Source organism: Dryas octopetala, chromosome 4 (assembly GCF_963921425.1).
Source record: "Dryas octopetala chromosome 4, drDryOcto1.1, whole genome shotgun sequence".
In the NCBI taxonomy this organism is placed as follows: domain Eukaryota; kingdom Viridiplantae; phylum Streptophyta; class Magnoliopsida; order Rosales; family Rosaceae; genus Dryas; species Dryas octopetala.
The window spans coordinates 52,539-78,049 of NC_141369.1; the positions used below are offsets into that span (position 1 = coordinate 52,539).

General features: G+C 37.3%; 1 protein-coding gene across 3 annotated transcripts; it reads left to right on the forward strand.

Annotated features, from left to right (window-relative positions):
* Positions 1-321: 321 nt before the first annotated feature.
* On the forward strand, positions 322-22,922 carry LOC147285904 (uncharacterized). 3 transcript variants are annotated; one of them, XM_086240111.1, is made up of 21 exons: positions 322-370; positions 449-797; positions 1,203-1,552; positions 1,661-1,760; positions 1,858-1,935; positions 2,090-2,149; positions 2,247-2,351; positions 2,478-2,588; positions 8,211-8,252; positions 8,410-8,514; positions 8,598-8,785; positions 10,175-10,467; positions 10,556-10,677; positions 10,814-10,856; positions 10,949-11,040; positions 14,525-14,573; positions 16,212-16,282; positions 16,374-16,493; positions 18,761-18,861; positions 21,200-21,245; positions 22,709-22,922. In XM_086240111.1, the coding sequence occupies exons 2-21, from the start codon at positions 558-560 to the stop codon at positions 22,757-22,759; spliced, it is 2,367 nt and encodes a 788-aa protein (XP_086096237.1). In that variant the 5' UTR covers positions 322-370; positions 449-557; the 3' UTR covers positions 22,760-22,922. The 3 variants fall into 3 exon arrangements, with proteins under 3 accessions (XP_086096237.1, XP_086096236.1, XP_086096238.1); XM_086240110.1 differs by having other exon boundaries at positions 337-797; XM_086240112.1 differs by having other exon boundaries at positions 337-797; positions 10,562-10,677.
* The last annotated feature ends 2,589 nt before the right edge of the window (positions 22,923-25,511 follow it).

Here is a 25,511-nt window from a genome sequence, read left to right on the forward strand (position 1 = left end):
GAACAAAATGTCCAAAGAGTTTTTACCACGTAGCACCACATTAGTAAGATGAACAATCACATTTTAGACAAAGGGCGGCACCCTGAGTGCCACCTTCAAAATAATAAGCCGGCGGCCTACCCGCTTTCCTTTCGGTCAGCTGCCCCTCAACCGCTTCAGGGGACTTTCAGTCCATAAACTAAGATTGCTCGGGGAAGGGAGAAAAAAAAGAGGGGATTAATCGTCATCCGTCGGATTCAGATGGTCAAACTGAGGTAATGAACAATAAGCATCAACAAAAGACTAATGAAAGGATTGACAGTCGACAAAGTGAGTCAAACTGGGTAATGGGAAACTTGGTCCAAATGGCATATGCATAATTAAGGCTTTGGTAATATTGTGATTTGCTATTGGGTAATGAATTATTTCATAGATAGACCAACCAATTGATATTTGATTTGGCTGGCAGCAGGAAGCAGGCAGAAGGCACCAGGCAGCAGTTGAGTTGAAATCAAATGAAATGAAGTGTGAGAGCAAAAAGCCCTAAACAAAGAGAGCGAGCGAGAGAGAGAGAGAGAATGGAGAACGGTTATGATGGAAAGCTTGCGGAGAAATTCTCGGCGTTGGGAATTTCCAATTCCAGCGGTGATGCTCCTATTCGTTCCTCAAACAAGAGCAGCAATAGCAATGAGAGCAGCAGCTTGTTTCAGGTTATGAAAGCCGTGGAAGCTGCGGAGGCCACCATCAAGCAACAGGTTGAAGAGAATATTCGATTGAGGACTCAACTTCACCACAAGATTCTTGAGCTCGATAGATATGTAAGGCCACACTCCACTCCACACATATCAATCATAGATTTCTTCAATTCAATTGGGTTTCTCAAACTCTTGTAGCAATCATTATTCAACTACATGTATATTACAAAATTCACAAGTCTGCCTTTCTTTCCCTTAGATTAGATATAACAATGATACAATTTGTTCTCTAGTCTCTAGTCTTTTACTGCATTTGACTACTACTGCTGCCTTTTCTTCTCTTTTTTTTTTTTGGGTGAATGTGGGTTTGGTACTTATAAGGTAGTTCTTCTATTGGAATACCATGTACCACCATGTCAGTTTCTTTGATTATTCATTCTGCTCTGTGTTCAACTGTTGATGCCTCTTCTTCAAAGACCCGAATGCCCTCCTCATGTAATTGTTTTTTCTTTTATTTATTATGGGCAGAAACTAGATGAATCAATCTCCCAAAGGCCGCCTTCTGTTGATCACTGGTCCGAGCGTCTCCAAGGGTCTTATGAAGCTCAACAACCAGTTCCTACTGTGGATAGTCAAAATGATAGGATTAAGAGCGTGCGCAACCCTTCTGTAGTTGATCCAGCTGGCACACTAGTTCTACACCAAGAGAGTTTGGAGCCAAATACTGACACTCCTATACAAAGTCATGCAGAAACCCATGCCAGGAGCAACAACATCAATGGAACCATGAGGGTACTTCCTGTTTGTCAGCCTCCTGCAGATAATGCTGGTTTCTCTCACTTGTGTTCACCATCTACAACAGCCTTCTCTCCAGGAAGGTATTTCACCTAAAATGTAGATAATGAGGTTGCATTACTTTTGTATTTTCCGAAGCAGACTTGATAAAGTATCTCAAAAAATTCAGGTGATTTTTTTGTTTGTCTTAGGTTTAACACAGAAGGAGAGCATGATCCACGGTTCAATTTTTCTGGACAAGGGCTGATGCCAATGACTGAATTAAATAATCCTAGCAGCCTGTGGAAGCAGGTATGGTCTATAGTCTTACTAGATGTTCGTTTTCCCATTTATTGTTTTTTTCTTTTAAGGTATACTTTCTTATGGATCAAACATCTGCATTTTTTAGGATCTCATTATTAAGATTTATGAACATGAAGAAGAAATTATGCAATTACGGAAACATCTTGCTGATTATTCCATAAAGGTAAAATGAATATATGATCTTTACATGTTGCCATGACAGTTCCAATCTTCACAATGGCCTCGAGGAGTATTTTTTTATTTGTTTCCACTTCTATGCCAACTGAATGCCTTGTTGATTGAGGTTACTATTGATTAGTATTATGATATTATGGCAGGAAGCACAAATACGCAATGAAAAATATGTTCTAGAGAAGCGTATTGCTTATATGCGTCTGGTAAGCAGAATTTTACCTTATTATTGAGAGGGGGGTGGGGGGATGGTGGACTTCGTCCTATATAATTTCTATTGAATATTTTTCTTCGTGCTACTAGGCCTTTGATCAGCAGCAACAGGATCTTGTTGATGCTGCATCAAAAGCTCTATCTTATAGACAAGACATAATTGAGGAAAACATACGCCTAACATATGCATTACAGGTTCTTTGCCTTTTCTCCCTTGTTTCTGGTGCACCTTGATAATAATGTTTTTAAAACATATATGTTGTTGATCGTTTTGTTTTGTAATTGAGTTTGGATGAATACTTTTTGCTTTGTTTCTGTCAGGATGCACAGCAAGAGAGATCAACATTTGTTTCATCTTTGCTGCCTCTTCTTGCAGAGTACTCTTTGCAGCCACCAGTTCCTGATGCCCAGTCAATTGTTAGCAATGTCAAGGTCAGCCCCAAATGATGTTTAGTTGTGTTATGTCTAAAATAGATACATGTCTCAAGATGCACAATAGGGAGAAATAGTGGGATCCATCAATCACTCTGGATTGTCAGATTGAAAAATTTATAGCAATATTAATCTTATCATTGTAGCCAGTAAAGAAAACATTATAATTGTCAAGGTGTCCCCTTAACAGTCACTCTTTTAGTCTACATCTAACAAAAGAAAACAGCAATCAAAGCAAAACCAAAACAGAATTAGATGGCTACAGCATTTCAATCAGAAAGAATAGCATGAAAAGATCAATCCCTAAACTTGGAAAAAACTAAAGTCCACGATGATGTGAACTCTATCCCACAAATAATGGTCCATCTCCTCCCTCCTTTTGCCTTCAAAATTCATCTGTTCCTCTTCATCCACCCAAAAAAAAATTCTAATAGAGCCCATCTTCATAGTATCAAACCTATTTTCCTTCCTCCAAAAACCTTCAACTTTTCACATAAGAACTTGTCAGAAGAATCTGGAATTGCCCAACTCAAATTGGCCTCTCTCATCAGCCTTATCCACAGGGAATATACAACAGGACAATGGAGAAATAAATGGTTCACACATTCTGCATCTGTTCTGCACATTGAATCCATGTGGATAGTTGGTTTGTCCAAGTCAATGGTTGAAAAGTCAGAGTGCCACGTCATCTGATCTGTCCATTGAATCCATGTGGATTTATCCACAAACATAGTGCATTTCTTGATAAACTTTGGATGACTTGGCAGATAAATAGTTTCTTGAATTTAGATCTTCCTCCAATATTTGATAGTTGTCTAAAAGACAATTGTGAAATTTGCTATGATTTTTGGTTGGGGATTGAGAAAACTTTTGACAAAGAATTTGGCGAGAGTAAAGAAAAAGTTGGATTAAGGAAGAGGATCAATATAAATTCGAAGATAAGATGGTACAAGAAATTCTTGAAGATATTGTTGAAGATGAGCCCATAACTCTGATGTCTCAAGACCTTACATAAAATATTACATTTGAATATGTTGATTGAGGAAATTACAGATTTGGTCCACTTATTTTATACCTAGTTCAATTTTGGTCCATAATCTTTTTTAAGTTCTGTTTTGGTCCACTAATTGTTTCATTTGTTCAATAAAGGTCCAGATTTGTGACTTTAAATCCTTTGGGTTGTGTTTTCTTCAATTATAATTGAACTATAAGTTATATTTCATCATTTCTTAGTCATAAAAACAAATTTGGAGTATTATAATCTAAAAGAATTGAGATTGGGTGAAGTTTGAAAAATTGGCAGTTTCGGGTACCCTACTTTGGGGTCAATTATCTTGAGTTTTAGAACTCCAATTTGAATGATTTTTATATGGTTGTAAAGAAGAAATACATAGCTTTAAAACAAGCATATGTTCGCTGAATTTGGGTGAGATTTGATAGGATAAAAAGCATGCCAAATTTGAGAAAACAAATATGGACCTTTACTGAACAAGTGGAACATTTAGTGGACCAAAACAGAACTTAAAAAAGATTGTGGACCAAAATTGAACTAGGTATAAAATAACTGGACTAAATCTGTAATTTCCTCTATGTTGATTTTATAGGGGTTGATGCTATGAATTTCAAGATTGCCAAGAACCTAATTGATTTTGCAAATCAAATGCAAACTGATGTGAAGAAATTATGGGATGCGAGATTGATCATGGACAATAAAGCTAATTGTTCAAGAAGGATCAAATATTCCAAATATCTCTTTGTTTGGAAAGGAAGAAATCAGTTTCAAGGCTATAAGTTCAGAAAGAGTTTATTTGGATTATATGCAGAAGTTGTGAAGTTTAGTTTTTCCCAACCCGGTGGAGTTGATGCAGGAGCATCTCTTAGGGTTCCAAGAAATAGTATATTTTTTAGTAACATTTTAATTTTTGTTTCCTAGTTCGAATTCGAGCATAGTTTCCTGATTTCATTAGGTCTTTAAGGTAATATTACTTTATGTTTTCCTAGTTAGCTAAGGTTTATTGTTTTCCTAGTGAGTTGAAGAATATATTTTCGTTATATAAGCTTAAGGCATAGGTTGTAATAGGGAGTTTTTTTTTATCAATGTATTTTTTTATTTATGAGAATTCAGATTCTAGAGTTTCTCTTGGGTTTTTAAACCCTAGAACTTTTCTATCTACGTTCCAACTTTGATTCTATAGCTTTATTCTCTCTCTTTTTCTACTGTTATTGTTGGATTTTTTTTTCTACTGTCGTTTTTGCCCTATTACTGAAGCAAGACAGCAGTCCTATGCTTCTGCCCTGCATCAATGAGCATATTTGGAATAAGAAGGAATCAGAATGAGCATAATCGAAAGGAGAGGGAATTAGAATGAGCAGTATCGAATGAGTAGGAATTGGAATGGGTAGGAATCAAAATTAGAATCAGACATTCACACTAACATGTTACTAGGGGTGGGAATGGGTCGGGTTGGTCGTTATCGGCCAAACAACCGACCCACCCAACCAACCGACTTTGATGCATTCTCACAATCAACAACCAACCCGCCTTTGGTGAGTCGGGAGTCGGGTGGGCAACCGACAAAGTCGGTTTCTGTTGGGTCGGTTGTTGGTTGGCCCGAAATAGAAAAATCTGCAGAATAGGAAAGTGCATCACCAGCTACAAGCTACCCACATAAAACATCAATCCAAATTATAAAATTTCCGAAACCAAAACACTTGATTAATGCTAACAGCTGTGTGTACTGTGTGGTGTGTATATATATAAAAGGAAGGCTCAAAAGGCAATCAAAGAAACAAGCAAAGCAATCGAGCCAGAGACCACCAAAATGGAAGGCTCAATGCATCACCACCTGCATCACCATCTGCTGACCCATTTACACTTCCCCAATTCCATTCAATAATCAATATCAGACAAACCGAATTCTTCATTTCATCTTCAGCTCATATTAAATCACAATTAAAACCCACAATACCCACAAAATCATAATCAGAATCCGAGAGTGGGAGAATACCCACAAAACCAAATGAAGTTAAAAAAAAAAAAACACAGAGAGAGAGGGAGAGAGAAGGAGCTTCGGTAGGACGTTGTCGTCGCCTCTGAGAGAGACGCATTGGATTGTGAGCGGCGCATTGGGGTCGCGGCAGCAGCGCTGGTTAAGTCGAGGATCGGTTGGGTCGCGACCTTGATTCCTTACCAATAAGGAATTTTGAGAGAGACTCGAAGATGAGGCTGGGGAGAAAGAGAAACTCAAAGAGACTGAGGTTCGATGATGAGTAGCAGATGAGAGATGACACATGAGAGATCGATGATGAGAGCATATGAGAGAAGATGAAATTGCTGAGAGCAGATGATGATGAGAGAAGAGTTGATGAAATCGCTGAGAGAGAGAGGCTTTTATTCCAGAAACACACAACCCACGCTACCAAAGGCCCAAAAATTTAAATTCAAACAGTCGGTTGTTCGGGTAACAGACTTTGGCCATTTTCGCAACCGCCAACCGACCCGCCTCTACACTAGTCGGTTGGAATTATCAGCCTGACTTGGTTGGGTCGGTTGTTGGTAGAATATTAGCCAGAAAAATGGGTGGGTTGGTAAAACTGACCCATTCCCACCCCTAAACATGTATACTAAATGTCAAGAATTGGAATTAAAATAAACGAATGAAAATAAAGTTGATATTCATAAAAGTGTTTACTAACTAGCAAGAATCGGAATCAAAACCAGTTTGATTACGAAAATGCCCTTGTGCAAAACAAATTATGTTTTCTATCAACTACTTAGTAATCACAATTTTTCAAAAGAAAAAATTCTATGTATAGTCTACTAAATACTTACTAAACCCTAAACTAACTTTTGTTTCTCAATTAAAACTAGTTTTTTTTTTTTTTAATTATTTCGTTTGTTTGGATCTATTTTTGTTTTTTTATTTATTTAATTTTATTTAGTTTTTGGAAATTTATATAGATTGATTTCTCAAGTTTTATTCAATTAATGTTGTTTATATGTTGAGGACATTTTTGGTTTTTCATAAAAATAGAAAGGGTATTTTTGACATGAAAATTTTCATTTTGATTCCCGATCTTCCAATCTGGACCTGTCCTATGGAATCCCATTACCGATTTCATGTGGGCCCCACATCAATGTTGATTCCCAATACGTTTGTAAACACAGGAATAAGGAATGATAATAATTCTCAAATTTTAGTAAACATAGGAATGAGAATGAGAATGATTCTCATATGTTAGTAAACACAAGAATGAGAATGAGAATGATTCTCATATGCTAGTAAACACAAGAATGGGAAACATTCCCATTCCTGGTTAGTAAATGATGTAGGACAATAGTAAGGGTAGGGAAGAGAAGATAGAGATTTGGATTCACTCCGGCCTTTGGCATCACACCAAAAGTGTATTTGAATCACTCCAATAAAAAATAGAAAAATTCCGGCATCTCACTGAAGGTGGCTTGGAATCACTCCAAGTCAACTCGTGCTTCACACACAAGCAAAAAAATCTGATTTCTTTCACCATTAAATTCTCTCAAAGGTTACAAACCAGCCCTTTTATAGAGCCATTGATACATGAACAATAAGACCCACATTAATACACCTAGGAATTCTAAGGGACATAACTCATAACACTTAATGCCTTGAACAGGTGACATAAAGAGACTCTTCATGTGTAAATTGCATTCATTAAATAAAAAAAAAAACTCTTCATGTGGTGCTTGGAACTTGGATGGACTGATTTAAAATACTTTGAACTTGGCTCCTGCATTAGTAAACATGCCCTAAGTAGAAGGCTTTTATGCTAGTAAAGAAGTGTGAAGCCTGATTTCTTGGACAGCACCCTTACTTGGAGAGCATTCGTGGTGAACACTTTTCCTATTGTAACTTGGAGAAAGTTCAGAGCCTATAAATAGGACCCTATAGTTTTATTTCATTTTTTTTTTTTTGGGGTGAAGAGAATAGGATTCTGTGGTCTTAGTAGTGAATCATTCAATTCAATTATCAAGAGAGTGATTGTGAGATTGAGAAAAAAAATTTATATGTAAATGTTCACCAACCATTCTTGGATTCCCTGATTTTTTATTTTTTTTTAGCATGGCTTGCCCTTTAATTTAAGCCTTGCGCTACAATGTATAGAGTTTATGGGCTTCTCCACCCATAGCTAGTTTGTTTTGAGTTGGATTCTCTAACTTCTACATGGTATCAAAGCATGCAATTCATGGATAGATAATTTGGGCTCGATGCTCTAACTTCTATAAAGATAATTGTTTTTTTCCTCTTATTTGATTTTTTTTTTTTTATATCTTTAAATTCCTATGAAGATTGTTGTTCTCTTGGTATTCCCCTTTAAGGACCATTCTTTTTAAAACTTTTAAATGTTTGTGGTTCGTTTATTTTTTCTGTCATTAAGAGCAGCATGTAGTGTACAGTTCTACTAGAAGTTGTTCATCCTAGGATATTTCATTATCTTTTAGAGATGTTTAACTGCGACTGGATTTTGTATGTAAGACTAAGACTGAAGAACTGAAGTTGCTTTATTTTAAAGTGTTTCTAAAGCTACTTTCTTAAGAAAATCATGTGCATGAATTTAGTCCCTGCATTTTCTGGTTTCTTGCAGGTTCTTTTTAAACATTTGCAAGAAAAGCTCCTTCTTACTGAGGTATATATATCAAAACTTGACAGTGCTAAAAACTCACCTGATCTGGCTAAAGTTTATAAGATCTCAGCTTGTAATGCTCTGAGATGTCTTTGAGCTATACATTCTTTTTCTTTCAACAAAAATTGATCATTTGGATATGTCCATTCCTTGGTAACAGACAAAGCTAAAGGAGTCACAGTATCAATTAACACCTTGGCACTCAGATTTGAATCACTCAAACATTTCCTTGCAGTCACCATCTCACTCCATTGGTGCAGCATTGGTAAGTTCATTATATTCATGTCTTCTTGTTCGTCCTCTTAATACCTCATATAAGATTTCTCATGTTCATATGCTTTCCATCAGAACAAAAATGGTCTTGAACTGGTTCCTCAGCCAACATATTCCCATGAAAACGTAGCAGTTTCTGCTCCTGATGCTCAGACAACCACGGATTGGGATCTATTGGGTCATCGCCAGAGTGGTTTGGGTGGTGTTGTCACAAAGAATATGGAGCCCAATGACCTGGGGAGGTATTCACCTATTGCAAGCAGGTGAGCCTTGGCAAATGGAGACTGCTTGTGTGAACTGAATACAAATTACAACCATCTGCATTTGTTGGTGGGTTCTGCTTTCATTGGATTTTAATGTTGAGTGGTCATGTATGGATAAATTATTGTCCAAAATGCGTTTTACTAAGAGTGGATTAAAATCTCTGTTTTTCAAATCATAATTCATCCATGTGCCCAAATGTTCATAGACACTCTTATAGTTTGTCTATTGATTTGTTCCTTATTAGTGCCAACTGCCAATTGCTAGTCTTTTTTTTTTTTTTTTTAATTATACTTTCACTTTTTGAAAATGTGGTGCCAATATGCAATTAATTTCTATGTCTATTTGAAACTCGTGTGGTATAGTTATAAAAAATAAACAGGAAAATTCTAACGCAAACATATTCTTTCAAACTATGGAACAATTCTCGACAAGAAAAAAAACTATGAAATAATTTGCATTTTGTGAATAATGAAGGAAGATTATTTTATTTTCATATGTAATTAGAAAAAAAGCTTATAACAAAGTCTCTAATTGGTGAAAGGGATGTGGAGAGAGTGAAGCTAATCTACTGCTTTTGTTTTGTTAGACAACCACTATCCCCAAACAGGATGGAGCCTCATTACCAGCCCCATCCTGCACATAGAGATGTAAGAAAATGCAGATATAGAGAAACATATAAGTGGAGATCCACCCTACACCTTGCACATATAGAGAAACAAATAAGTGGAGAATGGGATTGAAGGTTTAGAACCTAGGACCTGCAATCAGAGCTCTGATACCATTTTAGATAACCTCTAGCCCCCAAATGCTAAAGCTGTTAAGACATGGGCTGATAATGTATGTCAAGCTAGCAATTATCTAACATTTGTCTCTTGCTATATTAATACGCAGTTCATAACTTCATATTAGCTAACTGCCACATTAACATGATCCCTGTTGTGAGCTTAATCACATTTAGAACTATTGTTGGAATTGTAGATTCATCAAGGAACACTAAATGATGGAGCTGTCATACCTTAAATGAACCAATAAGGATTCTTCTTCATAATCAATTGGAAACATAGAATGTAAACGAATAACAAGGCCAACTAGCAACGTAAAGCCAACAAAATTTGCTTTATATTTGTTCCCAATAGCCTATTTTCCAAAAGCTTTTCTATAATTTTCAAATTTAATATAATAGGATGCTTTAAGATTTTCTTCTATCCTTTGTCTTCACATATTCAGACCAAATTTATATCCATTATTGAAATATGGGTTTAAATTTTTGTACTCCTTGTTATTTACAGATTTTTCATGGTTACCAAGAATTAAAGCCTTGGAATATATATGTATTAGTTTGAATTTAAAATGCGGTATCTTGCTCAAGTGTTTCAGTTGTTTACTAGGACTTCTGCAGCCCAAGATATACCTTCTCAGCTTGCCGTTACTCGGGGTGATGATGCACAAGTACCTCGTTATAATGAAGAAACCACCAACAAACAGGTCACATTTCGTGATCCTGTCAGGAACACAGAGATTGAGGATCAAGATCCAGAGGGAAACCATAATGAGAGAGTTATGTCAGCAAATTGGACTTCAGGAAATGCTCCTTACACAACAGCGCTCGATGATCCCAACTCCTCGTATTCTCATTATCTACCACCGGTTCTTGAAGAACCTTCTTCTTCATTTTCCGAGGGTCATTATCTATTCTAACATTGAATTGTTTTTATTGGTCTTAGAACTGGTTCTGGTTTCTTGTAAATCTAATATACTGCAATATGCAGCTGCAGATGATGATCCATTACCAGCCATAGAGGGCCTCCAAATTTCAGGTGAAGCTTTTCCAGGACAGGAACTGCAAGCATGCGGATACTCTATCAATGGAACAACCAGTTGCAATTTTGAGGTGTACTTTGAAATATTTCTGAAAGTTCAACCCACCCCCACTCCACATCCCCACTAACACTTTAACCTAATTTTGTGGTACTTTTGTGTTGGAGAAATACTAATTAGTAATCTTACATTTTGGTTTGCACCTCTAGTGGGTACGCCATCTAGAAGATGGATCTGTTAATTACATTGATGGTACTCATCTTTTCCTTTTATGCTAGATTATTTTTGTTTTTTTCATCTTTTTATTATGTAAATTCTGAGCCTTGCTGACTTTCCGATTCTAGGTGCAAAGCAACCAAACTATCTTGTTACAGCTGATGATGTTGACACATACCTCGCTATTGAAGTCCAGCCTCTGGATAACAGGAAGCGCAAGGTACTCTCCCAATTATAGTCACAGGATTGGCTGTCACTTTCTATTAAGGTCATATTTTGGTGCATGTGTGTTGTTTTCTCTCTCTATCTCTCTTCAGTTGGGGGCCTGTAAGTTTAATTCATACCTAAAAGGTTTTATTTTAGTTTTGGTCCTTGTTTATGCACATAGCTCACAGAATTATTTTATGGTAGGGCCTGTAATTCTTCCTTAGTCTTCTTCTTTTCAGATGTCAAATGTTTAGGAAAACAGTGCTAGTATGTGGAAGGTACAAATTCAATATAGAAATTCATGGTAGCATTGTATAGTAGCGAACATCATCTGTAGCTAACATATTATAAAAATCCCAATTCATTGCTCCCGCTACTAACTATGGCTCTTCTTAGTGCCGGATCGAAGAATTTGTTTTTGTGGGGGTGTGACGAAGATCTTAAATATTGTAAAAGAAATGAGGTGCCAGATGTGCGCTACTTTCTTTTAGCTTAGGAATTGTTTTGGCTCCCATCCCCTAAGGTAAAATTCAAGTTAGGGGCAAAAACCTAAATTTAATGGAAAATTTTGCTTAGCGTGGTCAATTGACCCACTAGCCACTATGTGGATCCACCCATGGCTCTACTTGTAATCAGATCTAATGCTTCTTTAAATAGAAAATGCGCAATGTCCCTAAACTAAGTTTCTTGTTGTGAAAAACCAGTTGCTTTTGATTTAAATAGGTGCTGTCCCTAGATTTAGTTCTTTTTTTTTTTTTTTTTTTTTTTTTTTTTTTTTTTTTTTTTTTTTTAATATGGCATAAGGTCCCTAGACAATCCCTTAATTCGAGGAGTTTGACTTTTGGAGACATGAAATTTCCATTTTACAATTTTGAATATTTTTTATATGTTGCACCCCCCAGCTGCCACTCACAGAATGTGCCAGTGGTGCCCCCCAAAATTTTTGTGCACAACATAGGGGTGGGGAGTTTCAGACCCTCCACCTTTTGAATTGAAGGAGCTGTGCCACATTTTGTATATGAAGTTATCTCCACATGAGGTAGGAGATACAAACCCGACCCATCCATGCGGTTCACTTGCTTTGATACCATGTTAGACCCATGAGTATAATTATCCTTGAAAACCAGAATACAAGGAAAGGATTCTCATGTGTTTATATAATGCACATCCCAAAGGCAAGCAATGTGGGACTACGCTAACAAACATCACTAGAAAATTTATAAAAATAACCCCCGGTACCATTAAAAGAGCAAATTACATGTAGGTACCTCAGGTTTACACCGTTTTTCACTTGGGTACCCCAATAAAAAAAAGTTGCATAGTCGTACGTCAACTACCATTTTTTGACACTTAGGTGCCTCCGTCCATTTTTCGTCCGCTAGGCTGTTAACTGCCTATGTGGCACACTGACGTAGCTTAAAAAAATGCCACGTGGACAAAAAAAAATAAAAAAATAAAAAAAATTTAAAAATACAAATAATTATTAAAAACAAAAAAATTAATAATTAAATTAAAAAAAAAAACTCTCCCCCTCCCCCTCCACCCTTCCCCCACCCCCTTCCCCGACCCAGGCCACCCCCTCCCTCTCCCCACCCGGCCCTTCCCCCTCCCCCGTCGCAGTGTCGCACCTCCTCCCCCCCCAACCCAACCCAACTCCCTCGCACCCCCTCCCAATCCCCACCCAACCCCAAACAGCAGGTAATTGCAGAAACCAAATCAGCAGATCCAAAGAAAAATTGAGAGAAGAGAAAATTGTGGCCGATCTTGAGGCCGATCAGCGCGTCGATTATGTTGTGTAATTTCTGGGGGGTTGCTTCCGGAGATTGGGGCAGCGGCGGAAGAGTAGATGGTGAAGGAGAGGCTGTGATTCGGGTTCATGGGGCGAAAATCACCTCCCTTAAAATAATCTACTACAAGATCTGTTAGGTAAGCTAGAAGACTCTGGCGATGCTATTTGTTTAAAAATAAAAAAACAATTCCTCTGTAACTTTCTTTCTATCCCATGTTGGTGAACTTCTTTTCCCGGAAAAAATTAAAAATATAAAGCTTTGGCTTTTGGGGAAAAAAATTGGTTGAGAGAAACTGACTTTTAGCATTAGCAGAAGCAGAATGTGGGTTTATGGATGTATGGCTTTATAGTCAGCCAAACCCACTTTTCTCCAAATAAAAAAGATAGCTTTCTACCACTGAATTTTGCTGCCATTTGTTTTTAACATCCAGATATTTCAATTTAAAACTCTCTCGGTCGTCTCCGATTTCTCAAACATGGCTATGGGTAATGGTTACAGTGGGTGTGGTTTAGAGAGAGAGATGGTGAGAAGAGAGACAAGGGCAGAAATAGAAAGCTTTGTGCTTCTTCTCTCTCTCTCTCTCTCTCTCTCTCTCTCTCTCTCTTCTTGGCCTGAGATTCGTAATACTTATGCACTACAAGAAATCGCAGGTGGGTTGGGGTTGGGTGGGAGGCGGGTGCGACGGGGCCGGGGGGACTGGGATTGGGGGGGGGGGATGTGAGGCAGAGAGAGTTTTTTTTTTTTTAATTTAATTATTAATTTTTTTGTTTTTAATAATTATTTGTATTTTTAACTTTTATTTTTTTTTATTTTTTTTTGTCCACGTGGCATTTTTTTAAGCCACGTTAGTGTGCCACTTAGCCAATTAATGGCCTAGCGGACAGAAAAGTTGACGGAAGTACCTAAGTGTCAAAAAATGGTAGTTGAGATATGTCTATGCAACTTTTTTTTATTGGGGTATCCAAGTGAAAAACGGTGTAATGCTTGTACCTACGTGTACTTTGCTCTTAAAATAAAGACTTTACCCCCAGGTCAAGATCCCATAGTATTTTGAGTTTACTGCTATTTCTTGCTGTGTGGTTGCCTGTGGTGGGGTTTCATAGAAGCTCTTAAAAATAAATTATAATTTGTGGAAGCCTACAGGATGTGCCTTATCAGCGCATGATTCATCAGGACTGGGTTGTCTGAACCAGGTTAGAAGATAATGGCCACAATAATTTCTAAAACGAAAAATCATGTAAAGTTTTGTATGTTTACCATTTTCCTCCTATAGCAATTTGGTTCTATGGTGTTAAGATGGGGAGGTAGAGTGAAAGATTTTCCAGGTGTGAAATAGGGGTGCGCTGGACCGCCGACGAATAATAGGTACCCTCACCCCAGCCAGAGTTAGTAAGCCATGTAATAGGCGACCATTTGCGTGGTTCGGGGGGCACTTGAGTCAGCCTCCATTTATATAACTTACTGTGAAATCCACCTATATTTTTACCATAGTCATTTTAGTGTTGGACTTGTTTTCTTATCGAAAAAAATTAGTGTTGGAATTGTTTAATTAAATACATGTTGCATCCAGCATTTTTGGTTGTGGCTGTGTTGATCCTTGTTTGTTTGTTTTTTTATTGGAAGCTTAATGCTTATATTAATGAAAAAAGGGAAGTACATTTAGGAAACTTAACCCTTGTATGTTGAATAACTTATTTTCTTTTGTAGGGAGAGCTTGTAAAGGTTTTTGCCAATGAACACAAAAAGATCACTTGTGGTAAGTAGTTTGACTGAGACATTTTGTTATATAAGTAGTACAATATCAGGTTGACCGTTCTTTCATCTTTCATATGTTATCTTTGATTGGCTTTTGTATTTGATGTGGTTTGGGTTGGATTTGATACCATACCTGATGACATGGGTTGTTACACACCCAAAAGGACTAGCCTGGAATTGAAATTTGAGTTCCTTGGACACATATATATACCCAAGATTTCTTCAGTGCATGAATAATGTGAAACTTGGGGTTATCAGTGGCTGCGTCAGTGAGGCACTAGCTTTTGTTAAATGCTTATGGAAAACTAAACATCATCTATATTCTCAATGAGGGGTGCTATTTGCACACCCTCTTTTTTCTTTTTGCACACCCCATCTGAGAAAAAAAAAAAACACTCAAAGAAAAAGACCACTTTGGCCCTCCACACACCCCATTCCCATCTCCCCCCGTACACACCCCATCTTTTTGCACACACCGGCGCAGCACCACCACCGTGCGCAGCACCACCCCCTGCATGCGCCACCCTCCTGCACCACCCTCTCATTCTCTCTCTCCTTATCTCTCTCTCCTCCCTGCTGCACTACCCTCTCCTCATCTCTCTCTCCTCCTTGCTGCACCACCCTCCCCGCGCCCACCACCATGCCAAGCTCACACAGCCACGCCCACCACCATGCCAAGCTCGCACAGCCCCAACGCCCGACACGCCGTCGACGCCCGACCTCGCTCTGCCCAACTCGCACAACCACGCCGCAGTCCCTGCCAAAAGGATGAGCTTCGCAGGCCGTTCGGCAGTCATCCGCCGAAACCTGCGGGTTTGTTCGGCAGCCATCCGCCGAAACCGGCGATTTCCTTCGGCAGCCACCCACCGAACCTTCGGCAGCCACATGTTTCTTCTTCACCGTCAACCTTAGCCGCCGCCCACACGCTGCTACACCTCCGCCCGCAGCACCTTGTCTTCCACCTCGAAGCCCAGAACCAGCCACCATTAAAAAAAAAAAAATATGCAGTTCGGTAGACCGGTGCCAAACCAGGCTGTTTGGTTCGGTAGTCATCCGTCGAATATAACAGGATTGTTCGGCGGATGAGTGCCGAACGAAACAGCCCAGTTCGGCACTGGTCCGCCGAACCTGCTGAACTGAAATTTTTTTTTTTTTAATGGTGTTCGGAGGGTGATGCTGCTGCGGAAGAAGAGAGAGAGAGATAGAAGGGTGGTGCTGCGGGGAGGAGAGAGAGAGAGAGAGAGAGGTCGGTGCTGCGAGGAGGAAAGAGAAAGGGAAGTGGTCGGTGAGGGAAGGAGAAAGGGAGGGAGGTGGTCGGGGGTGAGGGAAGGGGAGGGGCTGTGTGTTTTTTTTTTTTGGTATGGTTGATGGGGTGTGGTGGGTGAAGGGGTGTGTTATGAGAAATTTTGTTAAATGTATAAAATAGGGGTATTAGGGTAATTGGAGGGGTGTGTTAAAGAGAAATTTTAAATTTTGGGAGAAGATAGGGGGTGTGTAGGAGAAAAGTGTGTGCAAAAAGAAAAAAAAGGGTGTGCAAATAGTAGCACTCTTCTCAATTTGTTTCTTGCATTAAATTTCTATCTTTAGTTATGACGCAATGCAAATTCTATGCTACCTCTTCTTTCTCCTTTGTTCACAGATCCTGAAATGCAAAGTCAGATAGAGAAGATTCTTTATAGTGGTCATGCTTCATTTAAAATATTTCTGTCGGTATGTTTATACAAGAAAAATTCCTGTATTCTTACTCAGTGTTCTCATTTAAATCATATTCTTTTCTTGAAAGTACTTTTTCATCTTACAGACTGGCTATCTTGATATATGGGAACCTGCTACATTGGCCATTAAGAGGGAAGCTTACAGTATTAAGTGTAGTGGACCTAATGGTGTTGTACTTGCAGAAAAGTTTTCACCAACAACAATTGTATGATTTCTTACTTGCTAATATTTTGATATTCTGCATAAATCACGGAGGCTTGGCCAGCTCAAATTTGTTTGTTGGGTTTTGATGAATTTGTTGTTTGAGAAGTTTATAGAGTTATAAGACATATTATCAAAAAACTGTACCAAGAATTATAAGAAAGTTGATGTGCCAGCTGCTTTTCCTTGGTTCTCCATTTGAAGTTTATTCATGTTATATGGCCATTTTACCTAGTAGGAATGTAAGTAAACCGTGCTGATTTGATTTATTATTTCATGATTGAGTGAGCCTCAGACTGATATAGTTCTAGCTTTGCTCAATCTGAATGTAGCTTGTAAAGGTTTTCTCATATCCATGCTACGTTCCCATATATTTGTCAATGTAAGTCATAGATTTTAAATGGCCATTGTAAGTCATAGTTCTAAATGGGAACCTGCTATATGTAAGTCATATATTTGTCTACGTTCCCATAGATTTTAAATGGCTTATGCTTATGGTATGAGAAAATTTCCCCAGGCCAGAAATTTTCTCATACCATAAGCATAAGCCATGAAACCTTGATAAAGTCAACATGACTTGTGTCATTCATTTGTAAATGCAATAATGGGATGCTACTTTCCTTATTACTATTGTCTGGAAAGAAGTTAATATACCTTTGATGTTATGTGATTCTAGTTCTTTTAGAAAAACTTAAATGCTTCCTTTAAAGAACCTGAGTGGTTATATTTCACAAACTTCAGGCTATTGTTGTTGTGCCAGTGTTTATAGGCGTCTAGCTTAGAATTGGATCATAGATTGAATGAGGAATTGGAATACGGTTAAACTTCGGTAATGTTTTTATCAAGTGGGAGTCAAAATTTTCGATTTGGTTTTAATGGCTAATTGTATGTATTAGGTTGACATTGGGAATCATAGGGAGTTTTGTAAGCTAGACATTGAGAAGAATTATGAAAATCTCAATTTGAGATCTTTTTCTTTTGATAAATAAAATAACTAAATTAAAAGCAAGATAAAGTATCTTATGGGTTCGACCAAAAAATAGAAGAAGTACCTGACATAGAGTGATAGGATAATTTAGAAATTGGAATTTTCTTTGACTCTTACATCAAGTTCCAAATATCATCCTTCCAGTTTTCCTTGTTTTGTAGTTATTAAGTGCATAGGTATTAGAAAGAGCAACAGAGGGAGGCTGTGTGAGGGTTACAAACGTGAATGGATTTTTTTTTTTTTTTTTTTAACTAACCTTATAGTGGGGTATTTAGGATCTGAAGTTTGCATAAATGGCATTTTTTTACTTATAGGCCCATCTGGAGTCTTAGAATGAATATAAGTCCTGATTTGAAAACAGAAAAAGTAATGGCTAGCTATTTGCATAAGATGGTGAACAATTGTTACATTTCATGAAAATTAGTTGGTTGAAATAGGGAAGGGAAGGGAAGGCATCATATTCTGGCCTGTCTGGACTCTGAAGTGATGGGGAAGCATATATTAATTGTTCAGGTGTATTAACAATATATTATGATGGAAAATGGCAAAACATGACATTGGTTCAGGTGTATTACTTCATCTGAATTTCACATGATACCCCAAAAGCATGAATATGTTTGTTATGACCATTTTAAATTTAATTGTAAATGTCTTTTGGTTCAGCATTATATGGCAATTAGGCAGATGTAAGAAAAATATGTATACATGCACGTTTACATTCATTCATGGTATTGGAGGAAACATTTTACCTAGCCTCAAAGAACTTATTTGGTGTTGAGAGAAATCCTACATTGAAGATGTGAGGGCCTTGCTAGTAGCTTATAAGGATTTGGGCTACTCCTCCCATAGCCAATTGATTTTGGGATGGATACCTAGATTTCTTCATGGTATTAGGGCAGGTTATCCACGTGATGCGCCTAACGGCCACACGTGCTTCCATGTCACCCAATATAAATTGTCCATGTGTTAGGCTTAAATGACACCACACGTGCGGGGGCGTGTTGAGAAAAATCTTACATTGAAGATGTGAGGGCTTTGCTAGTGGCTTATAAGGATTTGGGCTACTCCTCCCATAGCCAATTAGTTTTGGGATGGATGCCTAGATTTCTTCATTTGGGAAAACAAAAGAAAAGGAAAATGGCCTAGAAGAAAGCATTTTGCTGACTTTAAAACTATTTGACAATCCTTGGACCCAGTGAGGAATAATATTTGAGATTTACGTTTCTTCATGATTATATTGTAAGTACTTCTCATCTTATTTTACTTTTTCTCTTATTTGTCAGGTTACAATTCCTTATGGAAGTCCTACAGAGTTCATAATAACGGGTTCTGGTGGTGGTGAGCACCTCTTTAAAACAGACAATAGCTCGACTGATATTAGCTGGTAAGCAACAAACATTTCCATGTAAACGTGACAAAACAATAACAGCTCCCAATGTTTCTTTTTCTTTAAACATAAAATTTTGATTGTATCCCTTTGAAACTACAAGATTAAAATGTAGCAATCATGGACTATTTGTTAGTCTTTGGTAGTTATGCATTATATGTTGGATTTTATTTATCAGTGTTGGACTGGCTCCTCAGTCCTGTGAGTTATTTGCATATAAAACCCACTTTCTGCTGCAAACTGAACAGTCCATAGCAATGACAACATCATCTATGGGTAGGGGTGGGCAAAAATACCTAAAAACCGAGTTTTGAAAAGAACCAAACTGACTGGTTCGGTTTGGTCTGGTTTTTTTAAATTGAGGTTTACAAACCGATCAAGACCGGTTTGGTTTTGGTTTTCAATTCTGAAATTCTCTGTTTTAGCCGAACCGAACCACCTTTATAATATAATTTAACTTTATATATTAATTAGTTTATATATGGTTTTTATACCTATTATAAACTAAACCAAACCCCCTATAATAGTTTATATATGTTTATTGTTTATAATTTATATAGTATATAGTTTATGGTTTGTATAGTTTATATTAGCTATTTTTTATAGTTTATAGCTTATAGGTTTAGTCTATGGTTCATAGTTTATATATACTATAAACTATACTACTAGAGGGTTTTAGGGTATATATATACTAAAACTATTATAGTTATAGGGTATAGGGTATAGCTGTATGGGGTTTTGGGTTTGGGTCTGGGGTATTTAATAGGGTTTAGGGTACTGTTAATTGTTTATATATATGTTTTTAATTAGTTTTTATATATTTATATATGTTATAAGGTAATTTTGATTATGTTCATACATAAAGTATAAATTAGTATAGGGTTTAATTAAACTAGTTTATATATGTTCTAATTTGGTTAATTAAATTTTTAATACCCTAAAATTAAATTCCTAAAACTTTAAAGCACTAAAACACTAAACCCGCTTAGTCCCTCATCCAGACACTCTCTCGCCGCTGCTCTCTCTCTCTCGAGTCACCGGTCGCTCTCTCTCTTGCTGTCGCCGTTCTCTGTCTCTATCGTTGCCGCTCTCTGTCTCACTCGTCGTTGCCGCTCTCTGTCTCACTCCCCATCGATGCTCTCAGTCTCACCTCCATCCTCTCTTGACTCTCACCCATCGTCCCCGCTCTCTTTCTCACCCATTTCCGATCTTGGTTATGCGGTTATTCGAATCGACCAAACCAAAAGGCTCGGATAACTGAACCTATCGGTTTGGAACCTTATTGGTTTGGTTTCAGTCCTAGGTTGGCCCATTATGAGTACTTAGGTTTGGTTGAAGGTTTGGGGATATAACCGAACCGTGCCCACCCCTATCTATGGGACTAGTCGGAAATGGAGTTCAGTGATTGGAATAGGAACAATCTATTTTTAGATCCCTCCTTAAGGATCATCCATGTAAAAAATCAGCCAATTTAGTATCTGTTTGATCATCTAAATTGTGTAGAGTAACACAACCTGTCATATAAAAATGAGATGATAATTAAGTAGCTAAACAATTTTTGTTTTGGCTGATTTTTTTGCAATAATGAACCATGAAAGAGGACCTAGAAAATGGATGGTTACGTAGGCCGGGTAGGATGTCCTCATTTTTTAAATTAAGGACATTCTCACTTGAAGTTCCTACTAACTTATATATAGTCTCACTCTCAGCAGGAAGTCTGTTCTTTAATTAAAGAATGAACGCGGATTTTTTTGTCTTTTTAACACTTTTTTTCTCATTCCCGAAAGGGTTTAATCGTTAGGGTATATATTGTCGATTGAGACCTGTTCCTTGGTTAAATTTGAAATTTTAACTCTCAAGTTTTGGGCTCCCGTTCCTCGATTAGATTTTAAGTTTTAACTCTCGAGTTTTGGGCTCCCTTTCCTCGACTAGATTTTAAGTTTTAACTCTCGAGTTTGGGGGCACTACCCAAAAATTGAGAGTTAAAACTTAAAATATAACCTCAAATAATGATGCTACACCCTAATGTTGAACCCTTTCAAGAATGGGATAAAAAACAACAAAACATCGTAAAGTAAAAAAATAAAATCCAATGTCTGTTCTTTAAATAAAGAATGGACGTCCTACATAAAGAAAAATCATATATATACTGATGTATTTTCTTTTCTGTGACTAATTTGTATGCGTTTGTTTAATAAACTATTGATTCCAAAAGATTTGATGTGATTTAGATAGTAATATGAAGATTTTTATTAAGTTATTATGTTGATTAAGTATTTTGTTTTTATGCCGTCTTGATTTAACTCTGTCCTTTTTTTTCCTCTCCTTTTTGCAGTTATAGGGATACAGTTGTGCTCACATTGAGATTATTTATCCTAAGGGTATAGCATCTCAATCTCTAACCTTCTTCTCTCTTGGTTTGACTGACATGGAACTCTGATTTTGAAGGTTTTTGTTCCGGGCACCTATTTTCATATGTACATATAGGGATGATACATATGGAAAGTATTTACTTTTATGTGTACAGGAGAAGATCCAGTGTGGGACTAGAAAAGTGTAATTTGGGGAGGACGTGACATTAGACAGTAGTTTTTTCCTGCCCTTTTTGGTGGGTGAAGAAACGTTGTAATAGCTTTCCGTCAAAGTTTCTTCCATGTCTCTTGATTGAAAGATAAGAGAACAAAAGTAGCTGAGGAGATGAGACGCACTATCAAGAAATATTGAGATAGAATAAACGAGGAAGGATAAAGAAGAGGTGAATTAAAGGTGTGTTAGATGAGTGAAAACATGTAGTTGCAAGTAGTGATGTACCTGATAACACTTAACTACTTTGTTCTCCTTCTTTACTCTTTTTTTTGTCTTTAATCGAATGAGTCCAGCTCATTTTCGATATCTTGAGTCAATAGCACAAAATGATGGTGAGATTGAGGGAGGATGTGTTTATAGAACTAGGACAGGATGAGTGATGTGGAGAAGTGCAACTCAAGTTTTCTGCGATTGATCGGATACCTTTGAAGGTAAATGGATAAATTGTGTTGGACTTCGAGAAAGATTGGGTAAGAAATGAGGATATTGGGTCAGTAGCAATATAATGTGTAGTAGAGAAGAGGATATTGTGTGGGTGAGGAAAGATAGGGTAAGAAATGAGGATATTTGTTCCAAGCTATGGGTATTCTCAAATGAGGATAAGAAGAGGGAAAGTCATGTAAGATTGTTTGGTCATGTGCAACATAGAGATACAAATGCACCCGTGAAAGATTGTGCTTCTATTAATTGAAACAGAAGTAAGCATATGAATTGAAAGAACATGGGAAGAATTTATGTTATTTTTTGTAAGAGTTTTTTTTATTTGACTCCTCCTGTGACACCCATCTTGAACAAGCCCGATTATAAAATTCAAACTACAAAAGTATTACCCCCACCCTTGTTGAAAAAAGAAGTTTTTAATGTGCCTTATTCCCAGACAAACACTTGAATTATTGAATAATTGAATAATTATATTTATATGGCCTTTAGGTAGAAGGACTTTAAGATATCTGGGCTTTTGGTTTTGATTAAAACTGTGTTCGGACTTTCACTTTTAGTTAGAGAATATAAATGAATATCTTGTTTTTTTGGTTGTATTCAGTTATGTAGAGAAAATGAGGGAAAAAAGTAACTTGTGTAAGTTGTGTCTACTCTTTAGTAGTTTTCATTTGCTGTGACTGATTATGCGGGTTTGTCCTTAATTTATTCTATGAATCTTATAGTGCAAAAATCAATTAATTCATTCGGAGTATTTTTGTTGCATGAACATAGTAATCTTCCTTGGCATCAGATATCACCCATCTCTTGGTTCCTGCAGGCTGGTGAGAGAAGGAAAGGGAAAAAAAGGGTCTTATTTTTTAACAAGTAGGACGATCATCTCCTGCTATTAAGGGCCTTTGTGTCGTCCATTACATATTTGGGTGTTGGCTGTGCCTGCTGTGGATGTTGGATTTCCTGACAAGAGTATATATTACAGCAGAAATGGGTTTGTGTTGTAATTTATTGTATGAGATTATTAATCTTGTTCTTTTTAGGTTTATGCTACTTAATTTTCTTGAACTAAATTATCGTTATCTCATACAAACTTGTGTACGCACGCACATATGTGTACCATTTCTCCGAACACGTCAGGAACACAGTATGCTTCTTGACAAGCCACGATAGTTATTATTAGCTCAGCAGATTGGGAGCCACGAAAATCAAAGTAGCCTACTTGTAACAATAATTATTGTTGCATATGCTCCAAACTGTGAACAGCCTATGGTGATAACCGGCCGACAACTAGCAATATTTGTAGTACTTTTTAGCTATGAATTGCAGTCCCTTTTAGCTACCCATTCTACTTGCCACTACACGACCCTTAGGGTAGAAAAGTAAAGGAAAATTCTATATATATATCCAAAAATCTTACTTTATCCAACTTCTTAATTTATCCGACCATCACTTTTTTGAAATTAATATTTTCTCATTTTACCCAATTCAAAATATTATCATACCCTTATTAATAATACCCAACCTCCCTCTCTCTCAAACTTATCTTCAACTTCACTCTCATAACTAAATTGTAAACCCTAAACTAATTTTTGTCCTTATATCATCCAACTAAGATTGTTTTGAAGAATAAAGAGTCAAATCGTCGTTTAGGAGCCTTCAAACGAGAGTTGTAAGCAAATTTTTTTGTGTTTTGAACGCCATGAATCTGGGTTCGCGCAATGTTCAGTGGACGAGTGTCGAACATTTGTATTATGTTCGACATGTGTTTGCTAAATATTTGCATTTTATTCGGCAGGTGCCCACTGAATAATGATAGGATGTACAGCAGGTGCCTACCGAACAATGGTTGTGTGATAATTTTAGACATTTTTGTACCATTCGATGAGCATCTGCCGAACATCCTATCATTATTCGGTGGGCATCTGTCGAATATAATGCAAATGTTCAGCAACCACTTGTCGAACATTTGCATTATGTTCGGCACTGGTCCACCAAACACTGTGCGAACCCAGATTTGCTCAAGCTTTTAATACCCACAAAAAAATGCAAAAAAATTGATACACATACCTCATTTGGAGCCTCGAAAAAATGATTTGACCCTTCATTCGGGTTAAAACACTTTATTAGATGATATGAGGTCAAAACTTTGGTTAAGATTGGAGTTTGGATATGGAAAAAGTTGAAGATGAAGATATGATGTTGGGTATAGAAAGAAACAATGTTTTTTATTTGGGGGTGGCTATTCCGACCACCCTGTTCTACTTAGTTGACCACCCTAGATTTAATTTAGTAAAAGACATATTTACCCTATAGCAAAATGACCATAAAGGACATCTAATATTTGGGATAAAATTTTTCTCCCAACACCCCCTACCATCTTCAACCACCAGCTGAGGAGCACCATCATCTTCACCACCATCTTCAACCTTCCACCACCACCATCTTCAACCTTCATCTTCCACCTTCCACCACCACCATCATCAACCTTCCACCCTAGATATAGATTGTTGTTTTAAACAATCCCACCCGCTGGCTCCACCCACGTGTACCACCATCATCAAACAACACTCCACTCTCTTCTACCACCACCACCATCTTCAACCAACCCTAGACATAGATTGTTTTTGTAAACAAATTCATTGTATCCAAATCACCTACTTTTGACAAATGGACAATCAGAACGACAATTTGGAGTCATCAAATGAAGTAAGTTTGAGTTTTTTTTTAGTTTTTTTGAATTTTTTCGCGGCTGAAAAACTGTGAGTTCGTGTTTTTATTCGGTAAACCAGTACCGAAATATGCATTATATTTCGGTGGATGGTCACCGAATAAATGTACATATTTCGGTAGGTATCCACCGTTTATAAATGTAATGTCAATTTTTTACACATTTGTTCGGTCGATGCCCGTCGAAAAATGGCAATACATTCGGTGGTTTGTCACCGAAGTTTATACCACCGTTCGGCAGATATCCACCGAATGAAAAACGTATAGTTTTTTAAATAGTTTTATTCGGTAGATAGTTGTCGAACTATATTGGTATATTCGGTACTTAGCCACCGAATATATATGATTTATTCGGTGGGTTCCCGTCGAATACTGGGACAGAACTACTTTTTTCCCGAATGACCAACGTATAATTGTTTCATTCGGTAGTCAATTGTCGAACTTTGTTTGCATATTCGGTACTTAGCCACCGAATATATGTGATATTTTCGGTGGCTTCCCGTCGAATACTGGGACAAAAATTATTTATTTTTTTATTTTTGCTGAATAGGAGCAGCAAGTGGATGCTTCCACCGAACTCAGTATAGTTGAAGGAAGGTGCAATTTTGACTACACCAATGAATTCACAACAGCGGAGGTAAACATATATTGTTTGTATGGCCGGGAATTATGATTTATGCATACCTAAATATGAATTGTAAATAATGTATATAATTATCATGTGTAGGTGTTTCAAAGTAAGGATTCAATGGTTAGTTGGATTCGTGCACAAGGAAAAAGGAACAACATGGTAATTGTCATTAGAAGGTCTGATGCAGGCGGGGTTCGTGGTAAGAGAGCTTGGATCAAATTTTCTTGTGAGAGAAATGGTCAATATGAGCCAAATAGATCAAGGAAGT